At 32.1% G+C, this 23,141-nt stretch overlaps 1 protein-coding gene and 1 long non-coding RNA gene across 2 annotated transcripts; one reads left to right on the plus strand and one right to left on the minus strand.

Moving 5' to 3' along the window:
- Positions 1-4,721: 4,721 nt before the first annotated feature.
- Positions 4,722-7,041, minus strand: LOC106367506 (auxin-responsive protein IAA7). The gene is made up of 5 exons (XM_013807297.3): positions 6,664-7,041; positions 5,835-6,085; positions 5,452-5,587; positions 5,056-5,117; positions 4,722-4,972 (listed from the first exon to the last, which is right to left on the minus strand). The coding sequence occupies exons 1-5, from the start codon at positions 6,900-6,902 to the stop codon at positions 4,932-4,934; spliced, it is 729 nt and encodes a 242-aa protein (XP_013662751.1). The 5' UTR covers positions 6,903-7,041; the 3' UTR covers positions 4,722-4,931.
- Positions 7,042-14,236: 7,195 nt separating this feature from the next.
- Positions 14,237-19,923, plus strand: LOC111208221. Its single transcript, XR_002660223.2, has 2 exons — positions 14,237-16,891; positions 19,154-19,923. It is a non-coding gene; the product is annotated as an uncharacterized LOC111208221 (long non-coding RNA).
- Positions 19,924-23,141: the final 3,218 nt, after the last annotated feature.

Below are 23,141 nucleotides of genomic sequence, written 5' to 3' on the forward strand. Positions count from 1 at the left end.
TTTCCCTTTTGGGATTCTCTATACAGATCGGCTAAATATTTTGGCGTACGACAGTTACGTACCCAATGACCTTTGATGCCGCATCTGTAGCAAACCTTTCCTGTTTGCCTTTTATCATCCTGGCCCTTTTCATTCCTTTCATTTTCGTGGAAGTCTTTATTATTTCTTTCATCATAGGGACGGAATCTTCTTCCTCGTCCTCTTCCACGACCATGATAACGGTTTCCACTACGTCCACGACCTCGTCCTCTTCTATTATCATAACTGGATGATGCAACATTCACTTCAGGGAATGGAGCAGATCCAGTGGGACGAGCTTGATGGTTTAAAGTCACGAGTTGATTATTCTGCTCCGCTAAAAGGAGGACTTGCATCAACTCCGAGTAACGGGTATATCCATTCACCCGGTACTGTTGCTGCAGGATTACATTTTTAGGATTGAACGTGGAGAGAGTTTTCTCGATCATATCATAGTCATTTATTTTCTCTCCACATAACATCATCCTCGAAGTAATTCCGAACATCGCGGAATTAAACTCACTAACACTTTTGTAATCCTGGAACCGGAGATGAATCCACTCGTGTTTAGCTTTCGGTAAGATCACATATTTCTGGTGATCGAACCTCTCTTTTAAAGATTTCCAGAGGTCACAAGGATCCTCTTTCGTAATATATTCATCCTTTAAACCATCATGGATGTGGTGTCGTAAAAATATCATGGCTTTAGCCTTTTTTTCTCATCCGACACCGTTTTCGAACTATCGATGGTTTCCAAAAACCCGTTTCCTCTCAGGTGCATCTTTGCACCCACTGCTCAGGTCATATAATTATTTCTCGTAATATCCAGGGCATTAATTTTGAGCTTTTTCAAATTCGAGATGATAACTGTATTCATAGAATAATAATATAAATATAGTAAATACGAGAATTTAAATGCATAATATAAATGCATAATTTAACCGCAGAAATTAAAGGCATAAAATAAAACATAAACTTAAATTGCAGAAATTTAAATTGCAGGAATTTAAATAGCATAAATAAAATCGGGAGGCTTAGCCTACCACATGATCCGAGGAGTCATAGACTACCATATTGATCATTTTTCAAAGTCCGAGGAGACATGGTCTACCATTTTGACTTTTACTTATTTCAAAGTCCGAGGAGACTTAGTCTACCATTTTTGACCTTTTATTTTTATTCACGGAGGCAAAGCCTACCACGTGTTTCTCTGATCGTGAAGGCATAGCCTACCATAACGATCAGTCGGGGAAGGCAGCGCCTATCATCCCGAAAAATAAACGGAGAAGGTTCAGCCTCTCACTCCGAAATAATAATAAAATTTAAATAAATTAAGTATATTGAAATACATAAATTTAAACATTACCTCGGCTGGTTTAAGAACTTTCCGATTGATAAACTTCAGTTGTTCAGAGCTTCGTGCTGATAACGTATAGTATAATAAAAGCTGAGGTTTAGTTTATATTTATTATTATTGATTGCTTTATTTTTGAGTGGTAATAAAGAGAGGGTTATGAGTTGAAAGACTTTTTTCATTCAACTTATATCTCATCGTACAAGAAGAAGAGACCACTATTTATAATGATCCAAGGTCGGTTCACGTGACCGACTTAGAAGAAAAAGACAAAATATGACATCATCCTTATCTCCTCTAATAGATAATCATCTCACATTTTCTTTTTAACATACACATCAATAATGTCAAGACTCGAGAGGAGATGGTATCTGGGATTTATTTATTTTATTTTATTTTTGACAAAAGGCTTGGTATCTGGAATTTATTGCGATGATGATTGGAATACTCGGAACGAAGTGGCAAGTAAAGACTCGGATAATGGAGACCTCCCATATTATAAAACGAGCTTGTGTCAGTAAGTATCCATAGTAACTAAATATTGCTAACCAAAAAAATATTTCTATTTTTCTTCACATTTAATTTTTGACTGATATTTTTATTCACAGTTTTTTTTACTAAACTTTCTCCTTCACAGTTTTTCTTTTGAATTAAAAAAACTATCTTGGGTTAGAAAAACATATATTATACTGTAAATGATTTTTCTTATATGACAACAAACTAGGAGTTGATTACACTAAGAACACTTTTTGACTTTCTATTACACCTAGAGATATTTCTTACATGTGACACACTTTGTTGTGGGCCAGCAACAGATTGTGGACAATTTTGCCTTTAATGGAAATGACATTTGTGGATGAGTGATTTGTGGACGAGTGATGCGTGGTTGGGTGATTTGTGGATAGGTGATGTGTGGATGAGTGATGTTAATGTGTTTATAGTAGATAACGTGGACAAACTCTCTGTTTTGATTCCATAAAAATATACAACAATACGTGGACATAGACTCATGTTACTAAAATTACACCATAAAACGTGGACAATGACTCTGTTATCTCCAATACAAACATTTGGCTTCTTGAGCTCAATTGATAAATTATCTGCCGTTAACCTTCAATCAAAATGAGAAAGAGATGATATTGTGAGTATGAGCGGAGAGAAAAATCGAAGAAGCGTTTACCTTTTGTCGGAGAGTAATAGATCTTGCATGTCAGAGATTTCTGATCTAAGGAATTTGCGCTTTGTCATGATGTGGACGGATGTAATTTTGATTAGAGTTGAATTTAGATTCCGGGATAATGAATGGAATCGAATGAATATTGTCAATGTCCACAACTAGTTTATAATTTTGTTAAGATGTTCATGTCTACAACTAATTTATAATTCTGTTATCCACGTTTTGGTGTCCACGTCCACATTTTGTTTACACATTAATATATAATATATATATGAACATGGATCTTAAAAGATAGAAAATTTTATATATAGTTTATTATGATAATTATTTTTGTTTAATATATTTTAGAACTTGAGATAAAAGTAAATAAATACATAAAGTAGAATAAGAAAAATAATAAAATGAAATAATAAGAGGATAGATATTCTCTTTAGTTTAGGGTTATAAAAGTCTTTTTGACAAAAGAAAGTGTGTCTCAAGTGATAAGTGTCTTGTAGTGTAATTTGAATGTGAGAAAATGTCTCTGTAAAAAATTCACATACTAGAGTTACTAGACATTGTGTCGCTCCTTTACGTATGTTCTATGTATATTGTTTTCTAGAATACTACATAAAGGTAACTAAATACTAAAATAATTTATCAGCATATCAAAAACAAGTATTTAATTTGAAGGCAGGAATTTATTATACTCAAAAAGAAAAGTAAATTTATTTGTCGATGTTTATTTTATTTTGCAATTTTGTTATTTTATAATAAAAAATATATATGTTTTATAATAATGCACTGCTGCTACATGATGCTTGCCGCAACCGACTCCTTTCACACTATCACCGGAAACTACCATTCACGATCCTTTTTAATCCACTAGTTATCATTGCATCATGATTATAAATGATTGATTTTGTCAAAATTTAGTTAGTATAGTTTAAAATAGTGGCTATCCAATTATAAAATACATGCAATGTATTGGCATATAAAATCCATGCGATTTGTCGCAATATTTTGAATTTTTTTTGTCACAATATTATGATGAATCAAAAAATATATAGGGTATGAATGGTTACCAGGAAACGGCGAAGAATAATGCATTCTCTAACGTTCCTGAAAAAAAATTATCATTCACAAGAAATAATAATTCTCTCTTATTCTCTTTCATTTCTTTTTTTTTGTAGAGAATTAAAGAACAAAATTATTCCTTGTTAAATTTGATAAAAAATAATCATTCTTTTTCATTCCTGCTATTTTATTTCCGTACATTTTTTTTTATTTGTTCCTCTTGTTTTCCGGATGGTCACCAGTCAGACTCATAGTTTCATGAAAACCATACCTTTAAATTTATATCATCCTTCAAGTGCTAAATAGATTCAATAATTAGATTTTCTTGGTAATCTGGTTCTTGTAGTGAGTGAATGGAATTACGGTGATCTAACTACCCAATTAAAATATATGCAATGCATTGGCATGTAAAATCCATGCGATTTGTCACAATATTTTGATTTTTTTTTTGTCAAAATATTATGATGAATCACAAAATATATAGTTTCATGAAAAATGTACCTTTAAATTGATATCATCCTTCAAGTACTAAATAGATTCAGTAATTAGATTTTCTTGGTAATCTAGTTCTTGTAGTGAGTGAATGGAAATACGGTGATCTAAAATCAAGCGTTTAGTCATTTTAGAAGCAATTTTCCAAGCACTTTTTAATCAAAAAAGAAGCACTTCATTTTCATCATTTCTAAAAGTGCATTACAAAACTAGGGATTTCTTCACACATAAAACAACAACAAATTATAGAATTTGGAGAAACAAATTCTTACACATAAGAAACGACAAGAAACATAGTATAGATCAAACCCTTTAACAAAAAAAAAAAGAAGCATAGCAGGGATCAAAACAACATTGGGAAATTGCACCCTATAGCCATAAAAAAAACACAAACCCACTATCTAACTAAAAACACCCTCTCTATCTTTATTTATCTTCCTATCCCTCTCTAACCTCTTACTAAAAATCTAATTATTCTTTTTTTTAGTTATTTGGCAAATAAGCCCCAAAACATTCGTGACAAAAAAATAGGGATCAAAACACATGTACATATATATATATCTAGTGGTGACTGATCATCGACCCGACAGACACATGTTTGGTAATAAATATGACACAAACACAGAGATTTTTAAGTTTCCTCTCTTTTGGTCACATTACAAAGTTGTCCACATCTTACGGGTAAAACAATACTATTGCCCTATATACCGATCAAATATTTTATATTACAACACGTATATATAGGAGATAGCCACATAAAATCATAAAATTACATATAAAATCAAGAACCCGCCATATTGATCATGGATAGATACCTTTTCCTTATTATGAAGTTCAGGATCTGTTCTTGCAGTACTTCTCCATTGCTCTCGGAGCTATAACAGAAACAAGAAAAACAAATTAATTTTTATTCGAAAAATAGAAAAGTGGAAAGACACACAAAATGAGTTAGATATACCAAGTCCAATTGCTTCAGCTCCCTTCATAATGCGCAAACGTTTGCATGAGTCGACAAACATTCTGAAATAGATATTCAAGTTTACGGTTAGAACATTGGTATGTGAGTCCTTAACATTTATAGTTTATTCTAAGGTTTTAGCCAATAATGTGGTGAGAAGAAGTTGATTGTGCCAGCTACGAATGAGCTTATTAGACTTATTGATGTATATATATAGTATATACAATTGCATAATTGGAAGATCCTCTTGTCTCTTGCCAACCAATGCATGGGTGTACGTATTTATAACACATAGAGTTTGAATACTTTGGCTTATTCTCTACCAATTTCGGAAACGTGTAATGAGTCGAGTTATTAGTTAAAAATCTGACACATTAGAGATTAAACTTGACTTACTCCCATGGGACATCCCCGACGAGCATCCAATCGCTATCTTTGTCCTCGTAGCTTGGAACGTAATCAGAACTATTAAGCAGATCCATTAGCTTGCTCTCGTTCATGAAATCTATCATTCCTTGTGCTCCATAGTTTCCTTGAAATTATTCAAAACATTAACAAATCATATAAATTTATGCGTTTATATGTATACCATATAGTAACTCGCATACTTATTACAATCTAATCCTTAACATATGTATGTAAATGCAAATTTACGATTTTTGATTATTGTACACATACCTACGGCTTTACGTGTTAAAATAGATACGTGAGTTTCCAAAATTCTTTACATACTAATTTATATGTGTCCCACTTTTTCGATATTACATTCTAACGCGTACCCATAGTAAAGGAGCTGAACATTTTAGCCAAAGCATCAGAGAGATCCTGATAGCTTTTGTACATCTTAAGGTCCACTTTCCTTAGGTAGGGAGCTCCGTCCATGGATACCTTCACCAATGCAGCTCCGGAAGCTCCTCCGCCGCTATTTCCAGCCTTCTCGCTGCTGGCCTCCTCCTTGCCGCTTGTCTTCTGCTGTGTGATGATGTTCTTCCTGTAGTTCCTCACAGGTGGCCATCCCACAACTTGGGCTCTACATACAACGACATTTATTATATATGTAAACATATCAATGTTATTACTAGATCTTTAATTTACTGTTATGGCTTGACTATAGATAAATGCTTTAATGTTTGCTTTCGCGATGAATAAATTGCTGTTTAAGCATCAACCACGCTAAGTTGTTTCTTTTTTCTTTAGTGGTATATATATAATATTGCTAACAAAATTAACTTCAAAGTTATGGATTAATATATATATATATTAAAAAGTTTATGTATATATTAAAAGGTTATGTTTTTTTTGTAACACATTAAAATGTTATGTATATGGTAATATATATATATATGTATGTAATTTTCAACGTAACCAGTTTCAAAAAGAAAAATTGGTTGGTGGTATGTTTACTCAAATCAGTCACAAAATAGTAAGCTTGGAGGATAACTATTATATTTATATTATAATAAATTAGTGGTGAAGAGTGCGAATACGTCGTCCAAGAACTTACATAGAGATGGAGATTTTTTTTGGAACATTTCTTGCATAAATTAAGAGATGGAGATTTGTTATTTTATAACCATGTATTTATATATGTATGTATGTATAGCTTACTTAGCAGGAGGCTTAGCAGGGTCTTTGAGAAGAGTTGTCTCTTTGGAAGCTGAGGCGACGTTGTTAAGATCGACGGCTCCTTCTTTGTTGGATTGAAGATTGAGCATGAGATCAACGGTCTCTGAGAAGCCTCTCTTGTTTCCCACCGCCGATTTTGCCAGATTCTCGTTGGCCTCAGCGCCGCCGGGGAGGCCGAGACAGAGCTCCGTTGCCTTGAGGTTAATAAGCTGTCCGATCATGTTACCTGTAATAGATTATAGATGTTATTTCTCTCTCTCTCTCTGATTTGGTAAGAGGGGAAGAAGGGAGAGGAAGGGGGCAATAATAATATAAGGAGAGAGGATGGTGGTGGGGTGTATGAACTGCATGTGCATGTCCTTTGCACTTTTTTTCTTCATGTGTGGGGTTTTTGCCACTTGGGATTATTAGATGTTTTTTTTTCTTTGTAACTTATGATTATTAGATGTTAATAAATCATTTTTACTAGCTTTGGTTCTTTGTTTCATGATGATCAATAATTTTCTAGTTAAAACTTTTGATTGGTGATTGACAATGAATGATTTTGTCTAGCTATAAAGTAAAGGGACGGAATTAAAAATTAGTATCAACTTAAAACTATTTGGATTATTTTAGTAAATTTCTTTTGTTCTGATAACCAAAAAATTTTGAATTTTTATAGTCCCAGTTTCCTCATACTCTAATATACTGAATTTAAAAGGGATATTTCCTAGCAATGAACAACTAATCTACCCATTGTCTTTTTTGCCATAAAACCAATTTTTGACTATTTTAGACATTGGTTACTCTTGCACTATCTTAAAAAGTCATAATGAATGGTGACTAAGAAATGATGGGGAATAATGCATTCTCTGACGTTCCTACAAAAAATCACCATTCACAAGGAATAATGTTTTATTTCTCATTCTTTTTTTTCTGTAGAGAAATAAAGAACAAAATTATTCCTTGTTAAATTTGAAAACGAACAACCATTCCTTTTCATTCCTGCTATTTTATTCTTCTACGTTCTTTTTCTATTCGTTCCTTTTGTTTCCAGAATTGTCACCAGTCAGACCTATACTAATTTATTGAAAAGCCAAAAATGTAAAATTATAAAACATGCTATTAATATACATGTATACCTATGAAAAATACTTTGTGATGAAATTACTATCAAAATTAAAAATTAAAAACGTCTACAAGAGTTTTTTTAAACTCAATCTACCATCTACGACAACTTGAAAATGTAATTTCACTGAAGAAATAATCCATTGATTTTAGGATACGAAATATATCACATATGAATCCATCTATTTTGTATAATTTACACTCTACGACTATTTTATATTTTCAAAGTTAGCATATAAAATTTGTAAACTTTATGCACCAGTTTAGATATCATGTATTCTCTGAGAGAAAACTGATAAACAAAAACCATGGTTCCAAATTAAGTATTAAATTTCATTAACTCAACAAATGTAACTTTTATAAAATACACACAAAATATAACAAGAGAGAATAGGTTTGGGTATTTGTGTCTTCGACGTCTGGTACAATTCAGGTCTGATTTATCCGGATCCTCGACATTTGCATCCAACTAGGTATTTGAAAAAAAATTGGTTCGGGTTCGGGTCGATTTCTTTTGGATCCGGAATAGTCCGAGTCCATAATTCGACTACCTGTAACATACATGTAATTTTATACCAAATGAGACCGACTCGGTTTGGGTATTTAGGACCAAAAGAGACTCAAAGTACACGAAAACTGAAAAGCCGGACCACAAAAAAATGCCCGAAAATCAAACAATTACCTGAAAATATTCAAATATCCAAAAGACCCAAAATTTTACCCGAGGAACCAAAAACATCCAAAGTTTTATCTAAATACCCGAAATATATTTTTTAAAATTTGAAATTTCGTCTGGAACCTAAAATTATAACCGAAAAGGCGAAACAAAACTTTAAAAAAAAATTGTATACTGAAAACATATATTAAATACCCAATTAACGTAGTATTCACAAAATTTGGGTATTTTGGTTACTCGGACTCAAACAGAGACCCGCGGGTTCAAAAAAATTCAATAGGTATTTTTCCGATCACGGACCTGAACTTGTATTTCCTATCGGTTTCGGTTTACTTTTGGATTCAGGTAAAATTGTCATGCCTTAGAGAGAGTTAATAAGAGTGTACATGCAAAATTTCAAATAAAGTAATGCATAGATTATGTAATTTTAAACGAATTTACTTATTCGATATACTACAACTTTATAAAATAATAATATACAATAAGACCAAAGAACTAATTCATATCTAATTTTGTTTATAACCCAAAAATACTTGCGCTTTTGAAGCGCATGTCAAATCTAGTTTCCATTACAGAAAAATAAATAGAGCTAAATTTGAGAATACTTTCCTCTATTGTAGCATCCAAAGATAAAAATAGCAATTGGTTGAAGATTCTCTAAGATCACGAGCTAAATTTAAAATCAAAATTTCAAAAAAAAATTAAAAAGAATTTTCGAATTTCAAAAAGAAAATTTGAAGAAAAAAAATTGAAAACAAAATCCAAGAAATTTTTTTATAAAAATTTTAAATTTGAAAACCTATAGTTCGAAAATTATAAGAAAATTATAGTTTTTTTTTAGTTTTTTTGTTTTTATTTATTTAAATACTTATTTATATTTATGTATCTATAAATCAAGGGTATAGAAGTCTTTTCCCTCTTTAATGAAGAAGATATTTGTGAAAATGTCCTTTTAATGAAGGTAAACATGAATAATGTTACAAACAGTATGGTAAACTTGAAATTCTCCCATATATTAACTTATATTTTAAATATGAAATATTGTTATGATTATTTTAATTTTTTTTTAAAATGTTAACTGTAAATTTTTTTTTTGATATAAACATAATTTTTATATTCTTAAATAAAAAATTATCAAAATCTCCATATGAAAACATTGATCAAAAGATATTTAGAGAGAATTTACGTCTTCTAAATGCTTTTACAATAATTGTTGATTGAATAATTAAGAGAAATTGCTTGAAATATACTAAGTTTGATATCACTTTTCAAAACTACTTTAAAATTTGGATTTCGGGTTTAATGATTATTATTTAGAGTTTAGTATTTAAGGGGTGAGGTTAGGTTGATAATCTTTTATAAATAAATCTTAAACATTTATTAATGATTTAGGATGGTTAATTTTATTTTTGTACTAAACTTAAAAGTATTTATAAAAATATATCGTTTAAAGGTAAATTTGAAAAGTAGTATCAAATTTGAGGTAAAGTAGAAATTTCTCCAGTAATTAGGAGAATATTATTTTAGGCAGTTCTGTCTATTAATATGATAATGAACCATCTAATATGGAAATATTTGCATGAATCTGTTTTTGAATTTATTTCCAACAAAATCACATATTATTTACAATTGATATTTATTTATATATTAGATCAAATTAATCTAAATTTTTGAAATAAAATTTATATTGGTTTAAAAAAAATTTCTTTCAAACCAAAGAATATAAAAATCTTTTACCTTCAACCGTTTGTAAAACCCAAAAATATCTTGTAGACTTGTACCACTGCATTCAAATACAAACTAGCTAATCTTATAGGAACTCCTACAAAAACTTTCGACGTAAGTCAATTGTATATTTGTATATACTTTGTAAAGTCACCATGAGGGCAATCCTCCCACAAGGGAGCATGTATGATCGTTGATTTGAATATGCCATATACTACCCTTCATATCAAGTCTAGAACCATCGAACTTAAAATGATTTTGGCAATCTTGCAAATTATCATCATCTTGCTCTAATACCGTTTTAGTTTAAAAAAAAATTAAGCTCATGTCCAACTATATCTTTTTTTTTTGTCATCATGTCCAACTATATCTATTAGTGTAAGATAATTATCAGATTTTACAGAATGCTGAAAAGTTTTGTGCGTAACTTTAGTTTTAAAAATGATTGTTTATATGGTGGATCGTAACAGATGATCGGTTCACTTTCTAACATTAGTCGGAAGGTATTCCAAACTTGGGGCATGTAGTATGATAGCCATTCCACTCTTTAGCACTAAGTGCATCCTTCCGAGGACGACCGGATTAGCCGATAGAGTTTATAAAAAAAATGATTGTTAGGATATTAATACAAATTTACATTAAAATTTAGACAATTTTTTTATAAATAAAATACAATTCATTATCTTCCTAAAAAAAATAATTCCAATAAGAGCTACAAATTTTGGGTAACTGGATAAACAATGACTCTAGGTTACATAAATCAACAACAAGAATCCCCTTTTTGCTGTAAAGTATATAAGCAGATTAAGCTATGGATAGAATGGAAGCAATAGAAGCCCATGATTTTGGCCTCCAAAATAATAACTTTATTTTTGGCCAATTTCTTAAAAGAATCTGTTAGCTTTACATTAACAACGTAAAATTTGGTAGCTAACCAAAAAATATTATTTCATATATTAATTGATAAACTTAGATATAGGCTTTGAAACACCTACCATGTTGACAAAAAAAAGAAACACCTGCCATTATTTAATATGGTCAATTGGTGAAATAATCATATTAAGGACAAAATTAACAAAATAGATATACATTGGGAAGTGTGAAACTTTAAAACATACTTGGATCTTTGTCTCATGCATGCGCGTGGGCATATGCTATTCTATTTTTTTGTATAATATAGAACAAACAAACAGAGAAAGAGAGAAAAAGATAGAAGGAGAGGGAAAGATAGAGGGAGAGGGGAGGAAGATAAATATTGTAAGTTATAGTAGAATGTTAAGGACATGATCAAAAAGAGCGGAAGAGTTAGGAGTGAGATGGAGAAGTAGTAGAAAGAAAAAGAACAATGAGATGGAAGAAAAAGGATAAAGAGAAACAAGGATAAGAAAAATGAGTAAGCAGTGAAAAAGATATAAAGGAAGAGAAGATGAGAAAAGGGTAACAAAAAAGATGAAGAGGATGAAGATGAAAAAAATGTGAAGAAGAACAAAAAAATAAGAGAAGGAGGATGATATATTGTAACATACTATATTGTGTCACTAAAATATAATAGTATAATATTTACAATATAATATTACCAATCATCTATCGATTGTATGAAAAAAAATATGAGAGAAGGTCAAGAATTTAGTAGACTTATAATAGTAAACAATTCAATTTATATCGAATTTCTTTAAATATACATGTTTAAGTATGATGTCTCATTTGAATCTCCTATATATTAAAAGAGAAACATTACAACATTTGAGGTAGCCATGTGTCATCACCACAATGATTCTTAGAATCCTTAGAGAATTAGGTTGGTTCATATAAATATATAATAAGCTTTTTATTAAACTAACCATAAATTAATTATTAATATTCTCAATTCTTTCCTTAAATAAAAATTTACGGAATTTCCTAATGTGGTTAAAGTATATATGAAAATTAATGATTTTGAATCATAAAGATTTGATACAAATTAGTGTATTATCTATCATTTTTGTTTAACTTTAAGTTATTAAAATAAATAAAACAATCACATTAATCATATAATAAAAAATTATATATTTCTGTATATGTTATATTTTGATCTTTTTAAAAAGTTTCACATTGAAATTTTTATGATCCATGATTTAATTTTTTTTTATGACAAGATACTAATTATTACAAAATTATGTAAGTAGAAAGTCTCATATATATATATATATTAATATCTTTTAATTAACCTATATACCATAGAAAATACATAAATATTTTAATTTTGAAATTTGTTTTGAACAATTTTTTTCTGATAAAATCTTTGAACAAATACTCATAACGTAATATTTAAAATTTGCATTGAATGTTTATAAAAATTATAAATTACTAAAACTTTCAAAAACATTGCACAATGAAAATTTGTTATCAGCGATTTATTTTTTTTGTTATAAAAGATTCAAATAAGTAGAACGCATCATTTAACAATATATCAATATTAAAATATACTATTTATCTATGTATATATTATGTAAATTTAGTTATATAAAATAGAAAATAGAAAAAGTGACTGTATGGATTAATAAAAATTATTTACATATTCAACCAATTTAATTATATACGTAATAGTTACTGATTTTTTCATTATCCAATATATATATTATTTGTAATATATAAAATAACATATAATATGTAAAATATATTTATATATACAATGTTCATCCCGCGTAAGGCGCGGATCTTAATCTAGTTAGATATTAAAATATTCTATGTTTTTCAAATAAAATAGGGTGTGTGTGAGCGAGTGAGAGAGGGATATAGAAATATAACTTTCAGCTCTATACTACGTTTTCAGAAATCTTCAACACATATTCAGTTGTAATAAAAAACTAGTTACAGGTAAACTACGGAAATTTACTGGTAGTTTTAGCTACGCAACTTTTTGTTATAATCCATTGTTACTTTTAATAAGTTCGCATCACGTAAAGTACATAACATTTTTTTGTTATCTTGAGAAATTTCATGTTGAAATCCAGATTAATCTTCAGAGACCTATAATTAAGAAATTTGACAATTAGAATGATACAGATTAGACAGAAATGGTTGAAATTACAATGATAAAAAGTTCAAAATTTTGCTACAGATAAAAGCATTCACAATAATCTCAACTACTAATCACCAGACACCACAACTTAAAAAACATGTAACAAGCTAAAGTATCTCCTATATATTATTTGTGAAACATTACAACTTTTTTTTGTAGCCACATGTCATCACTAGGATGATTCTTAGAATTATTAGAGAAATAGGTTGGTCCATCTAATTATATAATAAGTTTTTTATTAAACTAACCATAAATTCATTATTAATGTCATTTATTATTTCCTTAAATAAAGATTACGGAATTGCCTAATGTGGATAAAGTATATATGGCAATTAATAATTTTGAATAATAAAGATCTGATAAAAAAATGTATCTTCTATCAAATTTGTTTAATTTAAAACTATTAAAATAATTTTTAAAAAAACACAATAACCATATTATAAAAATTTAGATTTTTCTGTATATTTTATATTTTGAATTTTTAAAAATGACAATAAATTACTAAAACTGTTAAAAGTCTCACATTCAAATTTTGAGATCCATGGTTTAAAATTTTTGTTATGATAAAATACAAATGATTACAAAATCATATAAATAAAAGTCTAATTTAATTAATCATTAAGATTTAAAATATATATGTATATATATCATTCTAAATTAAACTATAAACCATATTGAATAAATAAATATTTTAGTTTCAAAATTTACTTTGAATAATTTTTTTTGATAAAATTTTTGAACTAACATTGATAATTTTTTTAAAATTATCAATTACTAAAATTATTAATCCCACAATGAAAATTTTGTTATCAGTAATTTAAAGTTTTTGCTATTAAAAATACACATGATAAAAAAACATATGAGTAGAAAGCATCATTAAAAAAAAATAGACATTAATATTAAAATATACTATGTATGTTAATATCATTTAAATTTAATTACATATCCTATCAAATTTTTTTAAAAAAATGTTTGGATTAATAAAATTGATTTATACGTTCGCACCAATTTAATTATATATGTAATAGTTACTGATTTTTAATTATTCAATATATATTTATTATTTCATAATAATATGTAAGAACATATAATACATAAAATAATTTATATATATAATGTTTATCCCGCGCGGGTCTTAATTTAGTTATATACTATATTCTACGACTTTCTATCTTGTTAAATAGTCTTTGCAGTTAACCCGTATGCGTTCATCATTATCATTAGTAGCAGATAAATCGCCAAATGTAGTTACAGATGCAAATTAGCAATATAATTGGAGAAAATCTTCAAGCTAGCGGACTGATTACAAATGTCCCAATTGTGGAGCTTTGGAGTCAGCCATTCATCTACTCTTTCTCTGTCCATATGCTGTGAAGGTATTGGCTCTCGTCCCCCTTCAGATGCTGCATGCATTGTCATCTGTCTCCCACCAACAGCAATAAGCTCGGTCATCTTCTCATGGGTAGGCTAGCATCTATGGAATTGAAGAAACCGGTTTCTTTTACAGGAGATAAGTACATGAATATTCTAGTTCCTTGTATATAGGAGTATCTTGTATATTGTTAGAGTATATCTCCTTTCTATGTATATATATTGTACTCCTCTCAATTGTCAATACAACACATTACCCACATCTTGTTAAATCAACATTACTCTCTACATGGTATTAGAGTCGTCTTGTTAAATCAACAGATCCTCCGAAACTTTTTTTTCACGAAGATTGATACTTCATATTCTTTTTTTTGAATGAATGTAAATAATATTCAAGCAAAAAACTTTATCTTCTTCAAACATCATTCCAGGCTAATCTCAACCGTGATCCGCAAAACCCTATTATGGCGGTCAAAATGGTGAATATCACCAAACTCTCATCAACAAACTATCTAACTTGGAGTGTGCAAATCACATCTCTTCTCAGAGGTTATAATCTTGTCAAGACAACACTACTATTCCACCTCCTGGGATAATCAATGTCAACGATGTTCTCACTCCAAACCCTGCTCTCACGTTGATAGCGACATAACAATATTCTCTTCAACGGTCTCATGGGTGCTATTGAGACTCCGATTCAACCACTTATCGCTACATCCATGTCAACTCTTGAGGCTTGGAACACTCTATCTTGCTACGTATGGCAAACCAACACGGGGGGGGGGGGGGGAGAAGTATGGAGGTTTTTGTGAGGAAAGACTGTTTCATGAAACTGAACATGGCGAGAGATGAAGATTTTGGTGGAGGAAGGATTAAACCAGAGGTAGGCACTCTGAGTTTGGGAGTAACCTAAGAAGATGCAGGGAGTGGAGCGAGGTTCAAGTTTTTGTTGATGACGTTGTCGTCACAGGCAACAACTCTGCAGCGGTCGAGAAATTCACATAATGCATGGGCATCCGATTCTCTCTTAACGACTTAGGCTCTCTCGGTTATTTTCTGGGAATTGAAGCACATCGCACTGCTGAGGGGATCCTTCTCACTCAACAAAAATACATCACAGACTTGTTAGCTCATACTAAAATGCTTGATGCTAATCCAGTCTCAACTCCGATGGCCTCCGATGGCCTCCGATGGCCTCCAATTGTCACTTGCAACTTACTTCTCGTACACCTCTCATTGATGGTCGTGAGTATTGTAAACTTGTTGGAAGCTAGCAGTATCTTCATTTTACCAGATCAGATGTGGCTTTTGCTGTGAACAAGTTTTCACAATTTATGCATCATCCGTCGGATGAACAGTGGCAGGCAGCAAAACGTGTTCTTCGCTATCTCTCTGGAACTCGCGATCAAGGCATCTTTCTTCGCAGCAACAACACTCTCAACCTTCATGCCTTCTCGTACTCCGACTGGTCTGGAAATCGGGATGATTATACTTCAACAGGAGTATACATTGTTTCTCTGGCTCTCATCATGTGGTCTGGTCCTCAAAGAAACAAAAGACTGTTGCTCGTTCTTCAACTGAAGCTGAGTACAGGTCTATAGCTGACACTGCCGCTGAAGTTTGCTGGATGTCATATCTTCTGTCTGAATTGGGAGTCTCTACTGCGTCTCAACCTGTCATTTTTTTTTGACAATGTGGGTGCTATATATCTTGCCGCAAACCATGTTTTTCACTCTCGCATGAAGCACGTGGCGCTTGACTATCATTTTGTTCGTCATATGGTTCAGTCAAAGTTCCTCAGAGTCACTCATGTATCTTCTAAAGATCAGCTAGCCGATATACTTACTAAACTGTTACCTCGTCTGCCTCTACAACAACTCAATTCCAAGATTGGGCTCTCATTCGGCCGCTCATCTTGCGGGGGCGTATATGAGATAAATACATGAGTATTCTAGTTCTTTTATATAGAAGTATCTTGTATATGCTCTGTAGATAAGCTCTAGAGATCCTACGTGAGCTCCTCTAGTATATATATATATATATATATATATATATATATTATATTCCTGTCTATTATCAATACAACACATTATCCATATCTCTCTACGTCTTTTTGAGAACAGATCAGTAGCACCTGCACCGGAAACAGTCCTTAAGGCAGTTCTTCGAGCCCTCGAATGGCAGTCTGCTCAAGCTGAGGTACGACAGAACAGGCCTCCTCTTCACATCTCAGCTCCGCCTCTCCTTGCAATACCACCCGGAACAGTATGGTATTTTTTATATTATTAGTGATAGAGTTATTACTCGTGAACTAGTTATATAAGAACTACTGATTTCATTACGATGATAGGCTAATGTTTCATTGTATACTTTTGTTTTAGACGATCGAATTTTGGTCGATTTTTGTATTTTGGTATATATACTTTATTGATTGACAATTTTTTTAATAAAGTGGTAAACTTATCTCTTTCAGCGTTAAAGTTATTTAATCTTTTGAGTATTTTGCTCAAGTATTGGTAAATTTATGGTTTACTATGGTATAACTGATTTATAATAGTAGATTTGTAGTATTTATCAAACTGATAGTAAATTTGTATGCATACAATTATGTGAATTTATATAGTAGACATATATTTGCATTGAGGCACTGCAGACTTGTATGATTGTATTCAATTGTAAAAAAAATATTTACGATTTATTTAGAAATATTGTTTGAAATACCATAAATTCTTAACCACTTTTCAAAATGATGACAAAAAAAAAAGTTAACCAATTTTCAAAATAAATTCAGTCAGAAATATTTTAACATTTGGGTTTAAGGCTTAATGATTATTGTTTATAGTTTAATATTTAGAGGGTGATATTAAGTTTATAAACTTCTATAAATATTTTATAAATAATTTACAGAGTTAGTTTAATCTTTTTCACCATAAATTAAGATATTTATGAAAATAGTTATTCTTTAAAGATATATTTAAAAAGTCGTAAAATTGAAATTTACCCTTTATTTATCGATACAAATGCAAACTTCCTTCCTAAACACCAAGATACAAGTTTATCACCATCTAGAAAATAAATCAACATAAAATTTTACCATTGTTAAAAATATATACTTTGTCAAAAATTGTTTGTTAAATACCTAAAACAAATTTAGCACTAATTTATAAAATAAATGTCCACAGTTGACAAAGTGTATATTTGAAAAGTGTTTTCATTGCAGAAAAATTGTAGAATCATTTCATGATAAACTTTAACTAAATGTATAAAACAAATTATCAAAAAAAAACTCGACTAAACATATATTTTTTATTACCTGAACTAGACGTACATCTAGTTGAAATATTCGGAACTCACGACTGGATAAGTATATACACACTTGGACTTGGAGAGTCCTTTACTATCTAAGGAAATGCGAGAGAATGGTGCTGAGTGAGAGACAAATCACATCCAAAGAAACACACCAAACCCATCAAATCAGGCTCTTGTATTTGCCTTGTCAACATCATCATCACCCATCAACCATTTATTTCCATCATCCCACCCCATATCCATATCCCCCATTTTTCCACAATTTTCTTTTTAATTCAAGTAGAAATGTTAGTTGATCTTTCCTAACACTTCTTAAGTTTAATTTTTCGTCATCTAAAATATACTGAGTTTGATTGCTTGGATATATTTCTCCAACATGAGCTAATTAGAATTAGATATAAACAAGAAATTTGTTAGATTTTTAAGAGCATGCATATATTTGTTTCTGTGTACTCTTTAAAAAGATAACACATTGTACGATGCAAAACTGCAAATCGTCTCTATCGTCTTGTTATACTTACAATGAACAGTTCGATATTATATGTCTGATTGGTAAACATATCAGCGTAAAACGGAGTAAAACTATTTACGCTAGCCCACTATATATAGAGTAAAACCTTTTTTTGTTATCATGTGATTTAGTTTTTTTCTAGCGCAACTCTTTTCTTCATTAATAGGAAATAGAAAATATATCGCCCATTAAGTGGAGTCCATATAACTTTACCTTTACTTTTTGCTTTCACCATTTTATTTCACTTGGCTCTATTATTTTACCAATTAAAACCTATTTCATACTCTAATAGTTAATTGTCTTTTACCTTTTTACTTAAAAGGCATCAGGACTGTTTCAAGGATTCGTGTCACCAAGTACAAAAATATAATTTACTTACTTCAGATTATGATCTTTATGTACTTACATTATCCATGTGAAATGCCTACTTGAACTTAGTGATGTTGTGAATTTTCAACAAAGTTTAAAATACTGCAATGCCCTATGTTAATTTAACCGCTATTATGTTTATAGACGGATAGAATATATATATATATATAATTACTTAAATAATGCTGAAAAGATAATTAATTACTTTTGACCGAAAAAGGATAATTAATTAATTCTCGAACCTACATCATCTCGATACGAAATTGACCCTAATCCCCTTTTTTTCTGTCGACATCTCTCGATCTCTACTGCCGTCTATTCTCTGTTGCCGCTTTTTTCGCAGATAATCTCCGACATGGATGCCGACGGATCTCTGTAATGGAGATGAACACTGATGAAGTTATGTGCCGCCTCTGTCATCGACGCCGCATCTTCAGTGCCGCGTACGAGAAGCGACATTCCGAGATAAATCAAAAAGGGACACAACAAAGACTTCTGTTGTCGACACCGTAGTTTCAGTGGCAAGTATCTTGGGAGAGGGAGGAAGAAACAATGTTGTTGTCGGGGATATGTGAGGTGCGGATGTGACTGCTGTGAATAGAGGATGTGTGGATGTGATTGATGTGGACGGCAGTTGCGTGGATGTGGTGGTTGTGGACATGAGAGCCGGGGGTCAAGTGCGATGTGGTCAGATAAAAAGTGATCAGATGAAATATAGATAACAATGAAGATCTCGCTTGCATCTTCCATGCTCCGTGTTAGTTTCAATGGCGAGTGTGGAGATGTGTGAGGTGCAGATGTGACTGCTCTGGACAGAGGATGTGTGGATATGATCGGTGTGGACGGCAATTGTATGGATGTGGTGGCTGTGAACATGTGAGTTAGGGGGGGGGGGTCAAGTACGCAGTGGTCAGATAAGAGATGGTCAGTTGAGATATGGATAACAGTGAAGATCCCGCCTGCGTCTTCCATGCTCTGGGTATTTACAAAATTCATATAAGATGATAGTTTCTACACTTTGTAAACATTGATATTTCTTTTCGCATTATACAATAAATTTTTTGTTCGGATACTTTTTGTATAGAAACCAGAAGAAAGACTATTAGTATAAAAGTTAAAACTGTGAAACTAAAGTAACAAAACTTTAAACCTAGAATTCCACAACAATCGTTAGATTTTTTTTAGTTAAACATTTTATCATTTATTGTAATTGAACTCAAACTTAGTTACAATTCATGAATCTTGAAATTGCCTCTTTAAAAGCAAAACATGTCCCTTTAAACAAAAGCATGGTTACTTTTGTCCAAAAAAATACAACTAGAATGAGAATGTGTGCTAATTTGGTAATGTGTCTGTCAGCGAAAACCAAACTCATAATGTGTCTCTCAATGTAATTCTCTCTCTTTTACCTTTTCACTTAAAAGGCATCAACTTGAACGTAGAGATATTGTGAATTTTCAACAAAGTTTAAAATACTGCAATGTCCTATGTTAATTTAACCTTATAGACAGATATAATATATATATATATATATATAATTACTTAAATATAGCTGAAAAGATAATTAATTACTTTTGACCGAAAAAGTATAAATAATTACTTAGCCAATGTTTTTAAACAAATTATTAGACACAAGCATTTAAAAAGTTTTTATTTAAATAACAAAAGTGCTATTAATATTAAAATTATATAATAGAAATAATAATAACCAGCAAATATATTTGTTAAACATGTTAGTGCAAGATGACACTACAACAATACTGAATAAAGTAAACCGAAAGACAAAACAATACAAGCAAACACTATGTTTTATTAGAATCTCCTTTAAACAATCTATTACAAAATATGCTTAATTCAACTTTTACACGTCTAAGTTAACCCTAACACACACTACTGGAAGATTCCTAAGCTACCCACTTATGTCTCTCTTTCGTCAAGTACTTCAGCCACAACTTCAGCACGACCCAAGAACACTTTCAAGAGTTAATCTCTCTCTCTCTATACGATCAACCTATGTGTCTCTATCTCTCTACAGACAAACCATAGTTATCTTATATTATTCACCATGTTCCCGAAACCCTAGTCTCCAAGGCAACATGGATATGGACATCTTCCATAACACTAAGTACAACTTTCTTTATCTAGGAATGCATTTATTCTTCTTCCCTTAAGTCATAAACTTGCTTTTCAAGTTTATTCCTCTTTCCATATCTGCAAGATACACTTGCTCTTCAAGTCTACACGACTCCAGCTCAGCATCTTGACTCCACATGGTCTTCACCACTTAACACAATGTCTGCTTCAGCAACTACGTCAACGATTACGTCAGGGACTACTTCAGTGCAGACATCTTACATCTTCAGTCTCCCCCTTTTAGCTTTGTGCGCCGATCAAGCACAACATTCTTCTGGTTCAACAACCACGTTCCTCACTTGGAACCTTCCATACCAAATGTACTTTTCTCCCCCACGAGATGTGCACCACACCATGATTTTCTCCCTCATTAGATATGTCAAGCCTTACAACCATACCCATATGTTTCTCCATGTGTAATCATGTTACAGCCCCTGCTGCAGCGTAATAGATTACTTCATCACGATCTGACGCACCTGTCGAACTACCATTTGACCAGCTTCTGTTGAGGACCTGGCTTCCTTCATGTGTCGTCTTCTTGACCATGAGCCCTTCTCCATCCACACCAAGTGCATTTTGCACTCGTTGCTATTGTCTTGGATTGATTTCACTATCACCCTCTTGAAGATCATCTCGCATCACTTCCTGACGCACTTCGATATCCTTCCCCTTTGTGCCACAAACAATTCTGTGTTCTGTCTCCCGAGTTGAAGTTTCTTGATCTTCCTCAAGATCCCTCCTAACAGAGCTGCATCCATCTTCTGATGTCTGATCCTTGATCTCATCAAGTAAGCCACTCTTGGCTAAAGACACCTCTTCAACCCTCTTGGGTTTAATGAACGTCATGTTCACCGTTTTGGAAATGTTTATGTTTTTCTCACGAGCATAACACTCCACTTTGTTGTGTTCAACCTTTCCACAGAACCAACATCACATCTGATGTTGCTTCTTGTTTGACCTGACACAGTTGTTGATGCACCGATCAGTCACTTTCCTTGTATCAGATGCACAACCATGCTTCAGAACCTCATGTATGACCTTCATGTTGTTGCACTGATGTACTACCTTCGACTTGTTGCTCACAGCTACGTGCTGTAGAACTTCCTGTCATACTTCTTGTCGTACGTCCCGACGCACTCCCTGACAAGCATCTTTGGCTCCACTTTTTGATGTGCTCCCTTGCACGAAATGTGACAGCCCCTTCTTTTGTACCTCCTTAGTACTCTCAGCTCCTTGATATCCCAGTCCCCAGTTTACCTTGGCTGGTTGTCCCATCGAGAATATCTTATCCAAATTCTTGGATCCATTGTTGAGCATCCTGACCCGCTTGTGATTCTCAGCCAAATCATGTTCCAGCATCCTTGCTCTCTCGTTGACCAATAGCAACTTCTCTCAGCTTGCTAACTTCCTGTTCAAGAGACTCATTCTTCTCTTTTACAGCCGCAAGTTCTTCAAGCACTTCTTCAAGCAACTTGGTTTTCTTCTGAGCCACATTCTCCCATCTCAGATTCTGATCCTTGAGCTGCAACCATTTGTCGAGCATCACGTGATAATCCTTAGAGTCTGTATCAACATTTGAATCCAAAGATTCACTGGATTCCTCCTTGCGTGCACCAAATGCAACAATATCTTCTTCACACTTTGAATCATCAGACGACTGCAATGGAACGATTTTTCCCTTCTTTAAGTTTGGAAATTCACGCCGTGTGTGTCCAACACCTCTGCACTCAAAACACTTAAGTTCTCTTCGTTGTGTTATAGGACAGTCAAGCCTTATATGACCAACTCCTTCACACTCGTAGCACTTGAGACCTTCTCTTCTTCTGCCATTACCACGATCACCTCCCTGGAGTACATACTGATTCCTCCCACCAGAGGGATTCATCATCTTACCAATATTCCTAGTCAACATACCCATGACATCTTCAAGATTCAGAGATCTATCATCATTTTTTCCAGCCACAAGTGATGTACTCCTTGATGCACCACCTGACGTAGAGACCGAGCTACTATCTACCTTCATCTCTTTTGACTTCAGCATACCCACAAGTTTGTCAAATTTGAGCTCATTCATGTTTGTGGTCCTATTCAAGACCGTCTTGTGAGCTCCAAACTTCGTTGGAAGACAGTGTACTAACTTCTTTACCAGCTTCTTCTCCTTGTATTTCTTTTCAAGTACACATGCTTCATGCATCATA

This window comes from Brassica napus, chromosome C5 (genome assembly GCF_020379485.1).
Source record: "Brassica napus cultivar Da-Ae chromosome C5, Da-Ae, whole genome shotgun sequence".
NCBI lineage: Eukaryota > Viridiplantae > Streptophyta > Magnoliopsida > Brassicales > Brassicaceae > Brassica > Brassica napus.